The sequence below is a fragment of the Melanerpes formicivorus genome, unplaced genomic scaffold, assembly GCF_026170545.1.
Source record: "Melanerpes formicivorus ecotype bairdi unplaced genomic scaffold, bMelFor1.0.p_v2 SCAF_43, whole genome shotgun sequence".
In the NCBI taxonomy this organism is placed as follows: domain Eukaryota; kingdom Metazoa; phylum Chordata; class Aves; order Piciformes; family Picidae; genus Melanerpes; species Melanerpes formicivorus.
In genome coordinates this window covers 3828124-3844754 of record NW_027142395.1, presented here as the reverse complement: position 1 = coordinate 3844754, position 16631 = coordinate 3828124, and the positions used below count along the sequence as shown (strand labels likewise).

The 16631-nt window shown below is 44.0% G+C and overlaps 1 protein-coding gene across 1 annotated transcript; it reads right to left on the bottom strand.

Annotated features, from left to right (window-relative positions):
* Positions 1-38: 38 nt before the first annotated feature.
* Positions 39-16264, bottom strand: SLC3A1 (solute carrier family 3 member 1). The gene is made up of 11 exons (XM_068158872.1): positions 16141-16264; positions 15120-15607; positions 13849-14028; positions 12660-12814; positions 10601-10726; positions 8662-8781; positions 7524-7648; positions 6638-6836; positions 5742-5888; positions 2571-2687; positions 39-479 (listed from the first exon to the last, which is right to left on the bottom strand). The coding sequence occupies exons 2-11, from the start codon at positions 15544-15546 to the stop codon at positions 39-41; spliced, it is 2037 nt and encodes a 678-aa protein (XP_068014973.1). The 5' UTR covers positions 15547-15607; positions 16141-16264.
* Between the last annotated feature and the right edge of the window lie 367 nt (positions 16265-16631).

The window sequence follows — 16631 nt, the reverse complement described above, 5'->3', positions numbered from 1 at the left end:
TCAATTAATCTGAAAGTTTGGCTATTCTAATCCTGCACTTAACAGTACCTGTAGAGTAAATTGAAGGCACTGGAATAACAAGATTTCTCTGCCACAAAACAATTTCCTTGAAAAGCTTCCATGGTATGAACAGGCTTTGCTGTTTTATATTCAAGGACCAGGCCTTCTCCCATTTCAGTTTTAATTAGTTTGGTATTGACAGCTTTCCCAGTGTTGCTGAAATTAGTACTTAGTCTTACAGTAGCTTCAGACGGAAGGTTAGGAACTAAAGCTTTCAGATCTATCATTGATTCCTGTCCAAAATTGAGAACCATCATAAAGACTTTCTCTAGCCCATCCAGTTCCCTCACGTACACAAAAACGTTGCTGTCGTTCCAGATGTAGCACATCCACCCGCGATGTATGGGAAGCTCCTCGCTGCGAAGCAGGGTTAGCTGTCTGTACAAATTCAGGGTTGAGTTGGACAAGGTCCTCTGAATCTGCAACAGTCAGCATCAACAGGTTCATTGCTCTGCTTTGGATGTAGAAAACAGTGTTTCCTACCCCCACAGTCTGCTGAGAACACACCTCTCACAACTCCATTTTGACAATTCTCTCTTCATATTTGCCTGTAAATGCTGCTGGGGAGGGGCAGATCTCTTTTTCTCCTGCACTTCTTTGACATTTGTGGAGGGGCAGAGACAGTGGGTACCAGGCATTAAAAGAATTTCCACAACCCTGGCATATTTTTCTTCTCCCATAGAGTTGTTACAATGCTACTTAATCAGGAGAAAGCCACAGCCATGCAAAGCTTGGTGGTATTGAACTTTTCTCACTGAGTCTAAGTTACTAAAGTCACAAGGTTTATTCTATTCTATTCTACTCTTTTTCCTGTCTTAGATTTATTGTTTCTGTCTTCAATTCTGGTCAGCACCATAGATTAGCAGAATCTGTTTGATTCACTGCTCTACTTATGGTAGCGATGGTCTGTGTTAAATTCTTACTACATAGCCAGTGCTTTCTAGAGTAGTGTAAATAGGTTAGAAAAAAAGTCTAGATTTCAATTTAAAATTATTAAAAAGATGTTAAAAAGCCAAATTGCCACATCTACATCACAACTGCAGTTGCTCTGTTTAAATGAATTCAGGTTATGTAGGCCCCTTGCTGACAAGCATCTGTTCCTACTGCAATTTTCTTTTTCTTTTTTTTTTTTTTTAAATTTAGAATAAACCTTTATTTAGAATAAACCAAACCAGGTTGGAAGAGACCTTCAAGATCATCATGTCCAACCCATCAACCAATCCAACCCACCTAATCAACTATCCCATGGCACCAAGCACCCCATCAAGTCTCCTCCTGAACACCTCCAATGACGGCGACTCCACCACCTCCCTGGGCAGCCCATTCCAGTGGGCAATCACTCTCTCTGTATAGAACTTCTTCCTAACAGCCAGTCTAAACCTCCCCTGGCACAGCCTGAGACTGTGTCCTCTTGTTCTGGTACTAGCTGCCTGAGAGAAGAGACCCACATCCGCCTGTCTACAACCTCCCTTCAGATAGTTGTAGAGAGTGATAAGGTCACCCCTGAGTCTCCTCCTCTCCAGGCTAAGCAACCCCAGCTCCCTCAGCCTCTCCTCATATGGCTTGTGTTCCAAACCCCTCACCAACTTTGTTGCCCTTCTCTGGGCTTGTTCCAGCAAGTCAACATCCTTCCTAAACTGAGAGGCCCAGAACTGGACACAGGACTCGAGGTGTGGCCTAACCAGTGCAGTGTGCAGGGGCAGAATGACCTCCCTGCTCCTGCTGGCCACACTGTTCCTGATGCAGGCCAGGATGCCATTGGCCCTCTTGGCAGCCTGGGCACACTGCAGGCTCATGTTCAGCCTACCATCAACCAGCACCCCCCGGTTCCTCTCTGCCTGGCCGCTCTCCAGCCACTCTGACCCCAGCCTGTAGCACTGCGTGGGGTTGTTGTGGCCAATGTGCAGAACCTGGCACTTGGATGTGTTAAATCTCATGCTGTTGGATTCTGCCCATCTGTCCAGCCTGTCGAGGTCCCTCTGCAGAGCCTCTCTACCCTCCAGCAGATCAACTCCTGCCCCCAGCTTGGTGTCATCTGCAAATTTACTGATGGTCGACTCAATGCCCTCATCCAGATCATCAATACAGATGTTAAAGAGAACAGGACCCAGCACTGATGCTGGGGGCACACCACTAGTGACTGGTTGCCAGCTGGATGTGGCACAATTCACCACCACTCTCTGGGCTCGGCCATCCAGCCAGTTCCTAACCCAGTGCAGTGGGCTCCCGTCCAATCCACGGGCTGACAGCTTGGCCAGGAGTTTGCTGTGGGGGATGGTGTCAAAGGCCTTGCTGAAGTCCAGGTAGACCACATCCACAGGCCTCCCCACACCCACCAGACGGGTCACCTGATCATAGAAGGAGATCAGGTTGGTGAGGCAGGACCTGCCCTTCCTAAATCCATGATGCCTGGGCCTGATGCCTTGGCCACTAAGTAAAAGAAGCCAGGGCAAAATACATACAATAAAATATTTTTAGACAATTAGTTTGTCACACACATAGATACCTACTTCAACATTTACACTTTGGTAGTCAGAGTTAACAGGTAACCAGCTACTGTTGCCGTCAGTAAAACCAGCATTAGCTTTGCCATCCCACTGCATGGGGGATTTCTCTGGAAAGGTTGCCTGAAAAATGAAGGTGGTGATTATTATATTGAGAAGTTATCCCCTGACTCGTACATGATACTGTGATACTGTGAGCTTCACTTCCAAACAATCAGCAATCAGTATTGCTTTCTTTAAGTTAAAACTTAGTAAAAGGGTGTAACCCCTCTCTAAATCTAAGGCAAAAATAGGAATCAAGACAGTTCCTGAAATTAAGAATAGATGGTCTTACCTGTGGGGGTCGTCTTCTTATCCCAGGTAAGAAGGGATAGACAAGACGAAATTACAGGACATTAGGGGTTGGAAGGGACCTTGAAAGACTGTCTAGTCCAATGCCCCTACTAAAGCAGGACCACCTAGGATAGGTCACACATGATGGCATCCAGGTGGGTTTTGAATGTCTCCAGAGGAGACTTCACAACCAGTATGGCAGCCTGTTCCAGTATTATGTCACCCTTACAGTGAAGAAGTTTTTCCTCTTGTGCTCCAGCTTGCACCTGTTGCCTCTGAGCAGAGCCTGGTTCCATCCTCCTGACACTTGGCCTTGACATATTTATAAACATTAATGAGGTCATCCCTCCAACTCCTACAAGCTAAAACAGACCCAGCTCCCTCAAGCCTTTCCTCATAAGGGAGGTAGCCTCAGGTTTCACTGGGGGGGGGGCGGGGGGTGTCAATTGAACATTGGGAAAAAATTCTTCACTGAAAGGGTTGTCAAGCATTGGAAGAAGCTGTGCAGGGAAGTGGGCAAGTCACCATCCCTGTGGAGGTGTTTTAAAGACATGGACATGGCACTTAGGGACATGGGCACTTAGGGACTTGGGTAGTATTAGCTTAGCAGTTGGACTTGATTTTAAAGACCTTTTCCAGCCCTAACCAGTCTGTGACTCTCTGTATACAGAGCACTGGGTAAAATGTGTCATGGCTTCTACTAGAGTTGTCTTCTCTTTGCAACATATGGTTGGATGAAAGTTTACTAATGACAACTAGAATATTTTGATAAACAACTAGACATGCAGTGAGCAAAGAGGAGAGCCCTAAAAAGAGACACAGTTAAAATAATTATAAACAACTAATAAAAGCATTTATTCAGTGTCTGTTCTTTTGTAACCATCCCACTTTTCACCTTAGAACTCTTCAAGCTTACATTTGCAAAAGGTACAATTTGGACAAGACTATTTGTGTTAGAAAAATGAAATTATTTCCAAGTGTGAAAACTTTATTGAAAACCAGCATTTAGCTGATTAAAAACTGTCAATGTAAGAAGTCTGAAATTCTCATTTTGAAGAATTCAGGAAAATTCTGAAAAAGCTTCCCTATTGTTACTGAAGAGCTGCCAAAAGATCTGACACTTAAATTTAATTATATAAGAGGGCATCAAATATTTTGCACATACTTGGAGTGTTTGCTTTCCATGAAAACTGTTTTTTTTAATAAAGGGCACTTTTCAAAACAACCTGTCAGAACAGCAGCTCATCAAAAGAAATTGTCACTCTGCTGTGTGACATTAGAAATAATGGGTTTTTCCTTTTAGCATCTTCTGAAAAGCAGGGGGGGTGGGGGGAAAAGAGTAGTTCTGAATTTTCAACTGGTAACACTCTTTCATCTTTACCACTTTTAGCTTTCCTTGAAGTGTTTCAAATGCTTGGGGCTACAACCCAAAACCTCAGCAAATACTCTCTGTCTTTCTAAGACACCTGTTAATCAGGGAATCCTCCTCTTCAGATTGTGTGAAAAGTGTTTCTGTACTGTTACAAAGCCATATGCCACAGGGTAGCCACTAGAAGACAGTAAACCCTGAGGAGTCAAGGGCAAGCCATTTTTCTGAAGAATAAGAATAGGGGTCTATCAGCTGTAATCACCAGCAGGAAGAAAATGCAGGAGATACTTTGACCCAGGCTTTCTTTTTAAATCTGAGAATTGCTTCCTCATGTCTGAATCAGACAAACCCAGTGATAATCCTGTGCCTCAAGTACCTCTTTTGATACAAAGCTAGCCAGTACTGTTAGTAACATCATCAGAGTCTATCTCGTTTCCTAAGAGGCTTTCCACAGTGAAACTAACCTGCCATAGGACCATGTTCTCATGATGCTCAAATATCGTCATGAGAGACAGAGCTAAACTGTTCCCCTCTTGGGCATGACCTTTTCCAGTCATGCTTATACATCTTGGACAATGAGACATCACAGACGCCAAGGTCAGGGAAGAGACAAGAAATTACATGGGCTAAATGTGACAGCTTTTAAGTTAGGCAGGTTAGTAGGCTGTGAAAGGCACAGACTGTTGTTGTAAGCCCTTGACCCCTCACTTAGGAACATTTCGGTAGTCTGAGAAACATACTGTCATGAAGTGAGGTAAGCATCTGGCTCCTAGGCTCAGGTATCTAAACCCTTTATAGAAAGGGGTCTAAAAGACAAAGCATAAAACCCTGCATGACAGAAGCCACTTCTGCTTGCCACCAGGCAGTACCACTAAGCTGGTGCTGGTGCATGCATCCACCCTTTCTGGAAATCCCTTCATGAAAGCTTGGGCACCTTGTAGAGGACTGTGGCCTAGGTGCCTTTGCATCGTCAGAGCAAAACAGTCTGCAGGAGGTGGTGACTGTAGCTACAGCTCTCATGAGCTCTGATTTCCTTTAATGAAATGTGAGGAAATAATGGATTTTGATATAGTTGTTAGGGTACTTCTATAGAAAGGAGACAGTAACTTGGTTCCTCTTGCCTTGGATGACACCTCTTCTAACCACTAGGCCAGGCCTGGTGTTGGCACTTTCCACCCTTTCTGCTGAAGTGAAGCAAAACCACTGCACACCATGCAAGAACTGATCTGGCAGAAAACAGAAACTGGGGACCATGACTGCAGTCAAGCAGTTCAGGCATGCACAAAGCCCGTAGTTGTGCTCTCTGGCCTAGCTGTTTCCATGTGCTGTCCAATGTTTTTGACATGGGAAACACAGAAAACCATGTGAGCAGTGAGAAAGGCTGGGTTTAGTTAACAAAACAAAACTTGCAATTTTGAAAGTTCCCTTACTCAGAGCAAGAGAATGGGATCAGAGTTCATATGCTCTTCACTTACGTTTTCTGATGCAATGTTCTCCATACCTATTTCTTCACCATAGTAAGTTACAGGAGTACCAGGGAGGGTTAAAAGCAGCATGTTCATAACATTGACATACTCCTTCCCAATCCGAGATGAAATCCGAGCAGCATTAGGGCTTCCAACCTGAAAACGTCATCCCTTGTCAAACACACTATCAAATTCCCTGCCTTTGTGAAATTGATTAACTCATTTAACAAGGTAGTAGGTTGTTTTTATTTCCCCTTCAGGCCCACAAGAGCAATTGCCTTTATCTTGAATTCTACCCCAAATAATTTAGCGCACACAGATGCCCTGCCAGCAGCACATGAGATAGAACTGAAGGGAGATGACAAAATAACAGGTCTCCATGATTACAGTTCCTTCAGATGTCTGCCATTTTCTCTGCTATGTGAAGGTTGTGCTTGTTTTGAAAAGGACTCTTGCACATCCCAGATGTGCTTCCCAGCAAAGGCCAGCAAAGTTCTAAGTTAACTGCCCTCAGCTGCATGCCCTGTGCTTCTCTGGGCCCTGGAGGTGGCTCTAGAATCCATCACGCTGAGTCAGTTTACAGGCAAAGAGCAATGTACCAATCCCATTCTCACCTGTGGTTCAAGCCAATGTCCCATACTACCCTGGAGACACTGAGGGAGAGGCATAATCATAAATTCCCTTCTGTCACCCTTGCACAGGGAGCATACCTGTTACCAAGGGCAGAACCACCACCCATCTGGCCAATGCCAATGACTGCAACTACAGCAGCTGAGAGCTTCACATGGAGATCTACTCAGCCATGGGGTCGGGTGCCTGGTACTTGAAATCTTCAGCAAGGAAGGACTGTAAGGGGAACTATCACCTATAGGAACAAGCCCTTCCTATAGGAGTTTGTCTCTTACCAGCCAGTTTGCCCATTTTCCTGCAGGCATGTTTTTCATCCACAAGTTCACAGCTTGAAAAATACTGTTGCCTGATAGATTTTTCATGTTAATTAAGTTGAAATTTAAGGGGAAATCTGCTTCTTGGATAAAAGGTGTCCCATAATACATCATTGCTGCTTCAATATCTTCCTTTTCATCAGTATCGGAAGCCATGAATCTACAAAGAAGTACAAAAGTACCTTTTTTGGCTCATTCTTGGTTTGCACTGAGCAGAAGGGAGCTAGAAATGGTGTTGGACACATATAGAAAACAGCACAGCATAATGAATTATGTTCCCTTCCCTCCTCATCATCAAAAAAAAGATTAACATGGAGAAACAGTATTTTGTAAAGTAGACAAGGAGGAATATGTCTTGAAAATGTCTGGAGGAAAACCAAATGAGTAAACAAAAGGCTGTGAGTATCTGACTGGATTCTTATCTTTCTGAGTGCATATCCACACATTTCATTCCAGCCATTTCCATGCTCTTCACAGAAAAGGACATGGGGGGTCCCTCAAGTTGAAGATGAACCAACAGTGTGCCCTTGGAGCAAAGATGACCAATAGTATCCTGGGTTGCATTAAGAGGAGTTTTGCCAGCTGCTCAGTGGAGGTGATCCTTCCTTCCCCTCAGCACTGGTTCCCCTTTCTGCTTGCTTTGGTACAGTCCACGGATACAGCACAGATACCAAGGCCAATTCATTTCCTTCCCTTCACCCACTGGAGAAGAGGCAGTATAGCCTCTGCCCTGCTACCTGCATTTGAGGAAGACTTTTTATGGCATGTTATGTTATTGACAGAATTCATTGCTAGCAAGAGAGTGTCAAATATTAGAGAAGAATTCACTAGTTGTAATAATGATTACCTGTATTGGCCAGGTTCAGTGCTGAACTGATTCATGGTTTGACGGAAGCTACGGATGATATCATGCATTCCAACTTGCCTGGTAGTGTAGTCATGGTAGAGCTGAGAATAGTCTGTGATACTCTCCTTAAATTAGAAGGCAATATTTCCCATTAGTTAATCAATATTTTAGATTTCAGAACTCTCCAAATTATTTTCATCCTTTCCTGCAACATTTGCACCAGTAGAGATAAATTTTAGATGACATTCGTTTAGCATACCAACACTGACCACACAGGTCTGAACTTGGGGAACTTCAAAGACATGCTGGAGGGATGATTATTTTGGATTCTGTCCTTCAAGAGGGAAAGTTCACTAACCACTCAAGCCCACCTGGAGCAGGAAGCACAGCAGGTGCTGTGGCCGCACACACCAGGCTAGAGAGATGGGCACAATTGTTTCAGTAACTTGTAAGACAGTGATGCTTGTGGGGCTCAACAGTTTTATGCAGTGTTCAACTCCGAGCTACCTCTCACCCTGACATACTGCCAATACGTGAGGTTTTTTTGTTTTGCTCTGACTCCTAGCAGGAACGTAGAATACCCGCTAGTGACTGCTCTGGAATCCCAAGCAGGTAAGAACTGAGCTCCCCAAAGTCAACCCATCAACTATAAAAGCACAGAACTGGTATTTCTAGAATACAAATTGAAAATTTAAACTTAAATACAGGGGAAAACTTCTTTACTTTGAGGGTGGCAGAGCCCAGGAAGGTTTTGGAGTCTTCCTTCTCTGGAGACATTCCAAATCCACCTGGACACATTCCTGTGTGGCCTGATCTAGGCAGACCTGCTTTAGCAGGGGTGTTGGACTAGGTGATCTCTGGAGGTCCGTTCCAATCCCCACCATTCTGTGATTCTCTCCTTCTCCTCCCACCTACAGAGCTCCTGTGTGCAGGTATGTCCCAGTGACCTACACCCTCACCCCAGGGTCATCTTGTATGTGCTCTGTCTGCACAGTGTCCAGGAGCCACCTGCTTTCCAAGAGACAGGTTGATCCAGCCTTCCTAAAGCCACAATTAAGACTTGAAAGAGTAAAAAGAGACAGTCTCTTGGCCCAGCAGGAAATATGGGGGGAAAGGGCTGAGAGAACATATACATTACAGGATTCAGGGACTTGTTCACTTGAGGCTCATCACGGAGATGAGTTGCTTCTAACAGAAATTTCACAGCACCGAAGCTAAATCCATCAATTCCTTTGCCGAGCCAAAATTTGATAATATCCTAGACAAAAGTAAAATCTGGTAAGTCCAAGTGAGTCCACCCCGTTCACAACAGCATGTGCTTGAAAAGAAAACTAAATCTGTTAGGAAATACTAGTGGGTAACAACTTGTTAAACTTGTACTTCACATTTTACTGGAGATTAAAGTAAATCATGTCAGTCTCCTGTCACACTAAGATCCAAATACAGCATGTCGTATTGTTTCTCCCTAATTCATGATACCAAAGCCAAGACACACCTCACTGAAAGCCCTTAACCCATCAGAACAATTGGGCTGGTGGTAGGAGCTGTTGTCGGTGAATACCTACCATGGCTACACGCAATTAGAACATATTGGTTCAAATGTTATTCCACGCAGCCCGTGTGCCACTGATTTTCCTTTCATACAATAAAACTTTTAAAGCATTTGTTCTCTCTTGACTGATGTTTATGGTTTTGTGTTTTTCAGGCTTATTTGTTGATTTGCAGGAACACGAAAAATTATCATTCAAGGTAACTGCTACCAATTCGTAATTTCATTATGAAATTCAGGGGTTAGTGAGTTCAATACAATTACATCCTCCTTCAGCAGCTGTCATCTTACTACAGTTTTAATTGCTCTAGTTTCACAAAGAACCCTGAAGCTCAGTCCCTTTTGAGTGGTTTCTGCAAACATTCAGATCAGGTACTTTTCTTCATCTGAGAACAAAGACTTTTTTTTCCAGACAGCTATTGAATTGTGTTTTAAGTACATGAAGTAAGAACACAGATGGAAGACAGATCGAAACTCACTATCTTCCCCTTATCCACAAGTCCAGGCATCTCTTCTAATTCCAATCAGCATTAACTTGCTTTCTTGAAAACCAAACATCTTTTTGCCCAAACAGAATGCCATCTTCACATCTGACTTGCTAATTAACAGCTCCTTGAATCAACGGAGATAAAAACCTCTCCACTTGAGTCATTCAGCTCTGCTTCAGGACAGGCTTTGGTGCAGGAGCTGCTTTACTTTCCACACTAGCACCAATGTCAAGGCAAGAAACAGCAATCCTAAGGCATAGAAGAAGTACCTATGCACTGTACAAGATTCTGGCCAGGCATCTTCTCTGTTCAGTTTGTTGAATTTGAGCAAGATTTCAGGCCAGAAGCACTGTAAGGAGCAGATTAATAGCTAAAGGAAGGGATGGGGAGTCTCTCACTGGGAAAGAGTGGAAAAGACCAGCTCGTAACAAAAGCTGAAGGGGTATGTTGACAGCACTGAAAATCAAATAAGCATAAAGAAGGATGGGAGAAGCTACTTCAGCTGAAGGACAGCTTTGGCTCAGCTAAGTATGAACAGTCTGCAAATAAGGTTAGGCTGAAAAGTAGGGGGTTCACCAAACAAGAAAGCAACTTTAAGAAAGCCTTTAGTAGGAAGAGAAAGAGAAAGAGAGCTCCTTTTAATGTGCAATAGCCTGTTGTGCCAATACCCCATCAAGATCTTGTGACAGTAGGGGACTTAAGGCAGCAAAAAAGCAATAGTCTACCTTCTTAAAATCCAGAGAACTGCACCACCCCCCACAGCCAGTACTTCCACTTTTTTTCATTGGGAGGGTTATTGTGGGTTTGGGTTGTTTGGTTTGGTTTGGTTGGCTGGCTTGGGGGTTTTTTGGTTTGGTTTTGGGCGGGTTTTTTCTGTTGGTTTCTTTGGGACACCTTTTAGTTCCAATTGTTTACATATACTGCAATGCTTGAATTAGTTACAACTACACTGTAGACCATATAGCACAAATTATCAGAGAAATTAAGTGAAGAAAAAGCTGTTCTGCTGGTGGTGCTACAGCAGAGGGTTACATACTTACATGGATTTCTTGCTGAACAGCAAAGCTGCGAAAATTTAAGTCTGGCTGTTCTTTTCCAAACTGATGAAAGTAACATTGCTTCCTCACATCATCAAACTGCCAGCTGGAGTTCCCAAAGAGACTCACCTGCTCATACAAGGGAGGGAGAAAAATCATTTAGTGCAACGAACACTTTAAGATGTGGTGTACTACAAACACACAATAAAGCACAAAATGCCTGATCAGGGAACTAGGTTTACAGTAGATTTTAGTACTTGTTTTACACTTGCTCCTCCTGCTAGTTGCTGCTTTTCTAGTCATGCTTCACCATATGGTTTGGTTTTGTTTGGTTGGTGGTGGTTAGTTTTTTTGTTTACTTGTTTTTTAGTAGACTTTCCCTGGGAATTATTCAGCACAGAGGGGCAAACATGAATGTGAACACCTCTTTTGGATTTGTTTTTCCTAAAACTTATTGAAAATAGCTTTAGTTAACTTACAGCTTTCTGCAATATGGTATAATCCCTTTGAAGCGCCAACAAGTCAGCATGTTCAACTGTTAACTTTATTCTAGGCGTATATCACTAGTGGTGTCCCCCAGGAATCAGTGCTGGGCCCCATCCTCTAATATCTTCATTGATGATCTGGACGAGGGGATTGAGTCAGTCATCAGCAAATTTGCAGATGACACCAAGTTGGGAGCAGATGTTGATCTATTAGAGGGCAGAAGGGTTCTGCAGAGGGACCTTGACCGCCTGGACAGATGAGCAGAGTCCAACAAGATGACATTTAACAAATCCAAGTGCCTGGTGCTGCACTTTGGCCACAACAACCCCATGCAGAGCTATAGGCTGGAGTCAGAGTGGCTGGAGAGCTGCCAAATAGAAAGGGACCTGGGGGTGCTGATCGACAGCCACCTGAATATGAGCCAGCAGTGTGCCCAGGTGGCCAAGGCGGCCAATGGCATCCTGGCCTACATCAAGAACAGTGTGGCCAGCAGGAGCAGGGAAGTCATTGTTCCCCTGTACTCTTCATTGTTTAGGCTGCACCTTGAGTACTGTGTCCAGTTCTGGGCCCCTCAGTTTAAGAAGGCCATTGAGACATTTGAATGCGTCCAGAGAAGGGCAATGAGGCTGGAGAGGCCTTGAGCACAAGCCCTACGAGGAGAGGCTGAGGGACCTGGGATTGTTTAGCCTGGAGAAGAGGAGGCTCAGGGGAGACCTTATTGCTGTCTACAACTCCCTGAAGGGTGGTTGTAGCCAGGAGGGGGTTGGTCTCTTCTCTCAAGCAACCAGCACCAGAACAAGAGGACACAGTCTCAAGCTGTACCAGGGGAAGTTTAGGCTCAAGGTGAGGAGGAAGATCTTCACTGAGCGAGTCATTCGTCATTGGAATGGGCTGCCCAGGGAGGTGGTGGAGTCACCATCCCTGAAGGTGTTCAAGAGAGGATTGGACGTGGCACTTGGTGTCATGGTCTAGTCATGAGGTCTGTGGTGACAGGTTGGCCTTGATGATCTTTGAGGTCTCTTCCCACCTTGGCGATACTGTGATTCTGTGAAAATATTCCAAAAGCTAAGACAGCTCCTGACTGTAAGTTTAAAGAGAAATTACACTAACTGTTCCACCTTGAGTTCTTAGAATACACAAGTTTCTAAGCATGTACTCCTCAGTTCAAAAATTCAAATAAATAAAGCTGGTCTGACCACCTTCCAGAAAAAAGCCAAGAACCTACTGGGTTTTTAACCCTCTCCACCAGGTATGATTTCAAAAGTGCTGAGATGGAGTTTCTAAAGCAGAGTACCCAGACACAGATGAAGGCACATGCGAACTGCTTGGGCACAACTACTAAGGAGTGAAGAGGTAACAGTGATGTAAAGAAACAAAAGCCATTAAAAACAAAGAAATTCTGTTTGAAGCAGGAGCTCTTCCCCCCTGGTTTGTTTAAATCTCAGTCTGCACTAGATCATTCATTAACAGTTATTTATGACCCAATGTACACAGGGGCAATTATGTTATAACTACTTCTGGTATGTGGCAGCCTGCATCCAGTTTGGGATTTGCATGTGTCCCTTCATGTGCTTACCCAGTTGTTTGGAGGAGCAACCAAACCAGTATCCTGCATGCAGTCCTGCCAGATGTAATAGTCTGTGAATTTCCCAGTCCGATTGCGACTCAGCTGAAACCATTGGTGCTTGTCGCTTGTGTGGTTTGGTATTAAATCCGTTATCACCTTTAGCCCTTAAACATCAAACCATAAAAACAACATTATATCTAGCCTTTTAAGACAAAGTTCACATGTTTTTTTATTAATGCATTATCAGGAGTGAATGAGTTTATTCCATCCCAGAGGTCTGGCAAAAGAGAGGCGAAAACCCACCATAGAAAGCCCCAGGTTACCAGTACACCTAGACTACCTGGAGCCTGCAAGTAGCTGAGACACATCTTGCTGGTATTGTTACCCACAACCCATTGCTGAGAAGGGAAACAAGGGAGCAGAAACAAATCAGCAGAGATCTGTGTTGTCATGAACCACTTCCATTAACTCTGACTTCCACAGTTGCCTCCCACCTCCCAGGTGGGAAAGGTACTTCACTGATCTAGAATCGGTGAACACATGTTCTTCCTCAGTCTTCCTAAAGACTAAACAGTCTTTTGAAATTCCAAAGGAAATTCCAAAGGAACTGGCAAACCATTTACCATTCAGCCCAACAGCTGTTTGGGGAGACACCTGAGCAAACATTTGTCTAAAGCATCAGTGCACCAACTGAGGATAAAATTGCAGGAAGGATGCCCATGTTCACTCCCACCCCTGCCACTGTTTGCCTGCTTTCTTCAGCAAGCAGCCCCATTGGTCACAAAATTCAGTCAGAACCGACTCAGCTTTGATCCCACAGACCAGCAATGCCCATACCACATGCACCAAGGAGCACAGGCAGTATGTCAGCCCATCACCCATGATCATCCTCAGAGGGGCCCATGCCTTGCAGAGGACAGAGCAGCCTGATGCTGCTGTAGCTCTAAACATCTTTAGCCCTGTTCCCAGCACCGCCCAGTGCCCAAGGGCAGGAAACAGCAATCAGAGCTTAGCTTGCTGTGGAGCTAATGCCTACCCTTCACTGGCACCTCCATCTGTTCCTACTCAACACCACCACGGGGGAATTTCCAGACACACAAACTGAAATCTCAGATGATAACTTCATGCTAGAAGGTACAGGTCTATAATATGAATGAACATCTTTACCAGAGTCATTTTGTTCAGAGTTGCAGCTTACCTTTGTCATGTATGGCTGCAAGCAGATCCTCAAAATCTCTCATTGACCCAAACATGGGATCAATATCATAGAAATCTTCAGCTCCATATCCAAAGTCTTTCAATGGAGACTTAAAAAAAGAAGTGATCCAGATGATTTTTATGTTCAAATACGTAATATGGTCTAGTTTTTCCTGGATACCTGTTTAAAAGAAAAGGACATCATCTCTTTACAAGAGAAATGTTTTAAAAGAGTTTGCCACGGGCTCTCAGTCAGAGGACACACAGGGCCATTTCATACACAGCCACCCCCTTTGCTCTGACCTCAGGCAGCAAAGCAATCATGACATTTCTTCAGGACAGCATGAAGTCATAAAATAAAAACCATTCGAAGCCACTTTGACAAGCAGGAAATAAGGCAGGAATTAAAATCAAAATCGGATCAAACCGAATCTCTATTCTGTATTGTAAAAATATTTTAAGTTTAACACTTACTTTTGGAAACAAGCTCCTGTATTTGCTGAAAATGCAGTAACAGCATTGCCTTCCCAATTCAAGGACCACCAATGAATCCTCAGGACCACCCACAGGGAAGCACAGTTTCAATGCCAAGACCCCAGGTATTCCCTGCCTTATGAAAAGCCACACGGACTTTTTTCCTGTTTTCTATACAAATACCTCACTCCATTCTCCCCTAGTGTTTTTAAACCCAAATCTTTATCTTCCTGACACATATTATAGCCAGCACTTTTTGTTTAGAAATGTATTGCCCATTATGGTGTTGAGCCTTCCTTTTCTGAAACAGTAGCTATGCTACTGATGAGCAGCGTTGCCTCTTGTATCAAGTAGTCTCAATGCATTCCTAAGAGCTCAAAAACACCTAGGCAATGAATAAAAGTAACAAATTTCTCTTCACTCTGTCAGTGTTCTTTTTCCTCACTTTTCCTCGTGGGAAGGCAGCCAAGACAAAGTGGTCAACAGCGCCCATCCTCTTGGCTGACCTCAGTTCTGGGTAGCTATTTAATGTCAGTTGTGCTACTGCTTTCAGCCACATGTCTAAACAGGCCTAGGCCTGGACTTAGTAGCTTGAACAAGCAACTCCTAGGTTTATTCATGAGAATGTGAGTTGCAACTAATGATTAGTCAGAGAACTTTTCTTCCCTTCTCCATTAGGGTGGCTTTCTCTATTGGAATATATGGTCATATATTATTTGTTAGTATGCACACACATATATTGACAGACAGACGACTGCCACATATCCTTGCACATATCAAGAACGAAAATTCACTCACCTTTCAGATCCCCATTGCCATCCATGTTGCTGTCCTTAAAAGAACGAGGATAGATCTGATAAATAGGACTATCCTGCCACCAGTCTAGGCACTTTGGGGAGAGAACAACAATTGCAACTGTAGCACATACAAGCATGACAGCAGCAGCAATTATGAGCCAGAAGAGAATCTCCCTGGTGACTCTGTACCGGGCTTGGCTGGAGAACTTCAGCAAGACTTCCTTGGGCATCCCTGCATAAGGCTTTAGCAACGGATCCTCTATAGCCATTGGGTCCACACCAACAATGCATGGCTTCGGTATTTCTTCTTGGCTACTGGTATTGGTCTCCTTGTCATCAAATGCTTCATTCTGAACAAATCCGTTATTCTCCACACCTTCTTTCTCACTCAGCTCCATAGGTAAGCTCTTAGCTTCCTCCTCAACCATTTTATTTCACGAGTCTTGTCCTGGAGACTCCAGCCACCACAAGAAAGCTTTGCCAACACACCTTTGTTCAGTGAAATAAGAAGCAGTGCAATTAGAATCTGGGTTTATAATCAATCCTGACCAACAGGTCAAAGTGCAAAAGGAGGCAAAAAGGGCAAAGTGCTCCCTCTCTTCCCCATAACAGGCATCTTCAGCAAGAGAACAAAGCACTTCTTCCAGGGAGGGGATCTATTACTCATGCCAGCCAAGCAGAGTTATGTTTACTATTGCTCTCTCCGGCACACCAAACTTCTCTTCCTTTTGATGGCAAGGCAAAACTTGAGGGGATTTACCAGTAAAAGCTTTTAGTAAATAGGCAGCTTTTCAGACCGGCCATGGCTCCGCCTGCCTCAAGCAGTCTGAGCATTAACGAGCGATTTACAAGAATAAGGTGTTGACGACTGTTTTCCCGAAAGCAGCAATAGAAACTAAGAAGAAAAGATACAAAGGCCTCATGTGCTTGGTTTCTTACAGCTTAGAAAAACAAACCCCCTCTAACTAACCCAACCCAGCCCATTCACGACTGTTAAGTATTAACCCCAAGAAGGTACATACCGATCCCGCGATGCGCAGCGTGGGAAACGTTGCTGCACCCAAAGCTATCTCCATCAGGTCGGGACAGCTCAGCAGAGGCAACTCTCCGGCCTCAGCTCCAGCTGTCCTAAAGCCAGCCAGACACCATCCACCAAGGCATCCCCTCCAGCCAGTGCCCTCTGCCCAGGCATACCAAAGAAAAGATAAAGCAACACACACTTGTCAAGCAGCTGTCTTATCACATGTAAAAGCAAATACCTGCCCACAACCACAGAATCTGGCTCCCACGGAAACTCCCACGGGCAACAGAAGCAGAGAAAAGGTTTGGGTTGGCCTCAAAAGAGGTATTTATTATGTTTGCTGCAAATCATGAAATAATTTTATAAACTAACCACTGGAAAAAAAATTCAGCAGGAAATATTCAAATGATTAAATAAGCATGTTATTGCTTCAGTATTTCTAGGAAGAGATATTTTTCTTTGACAGATTTAATAATTTTCTTCTTTGCAGCA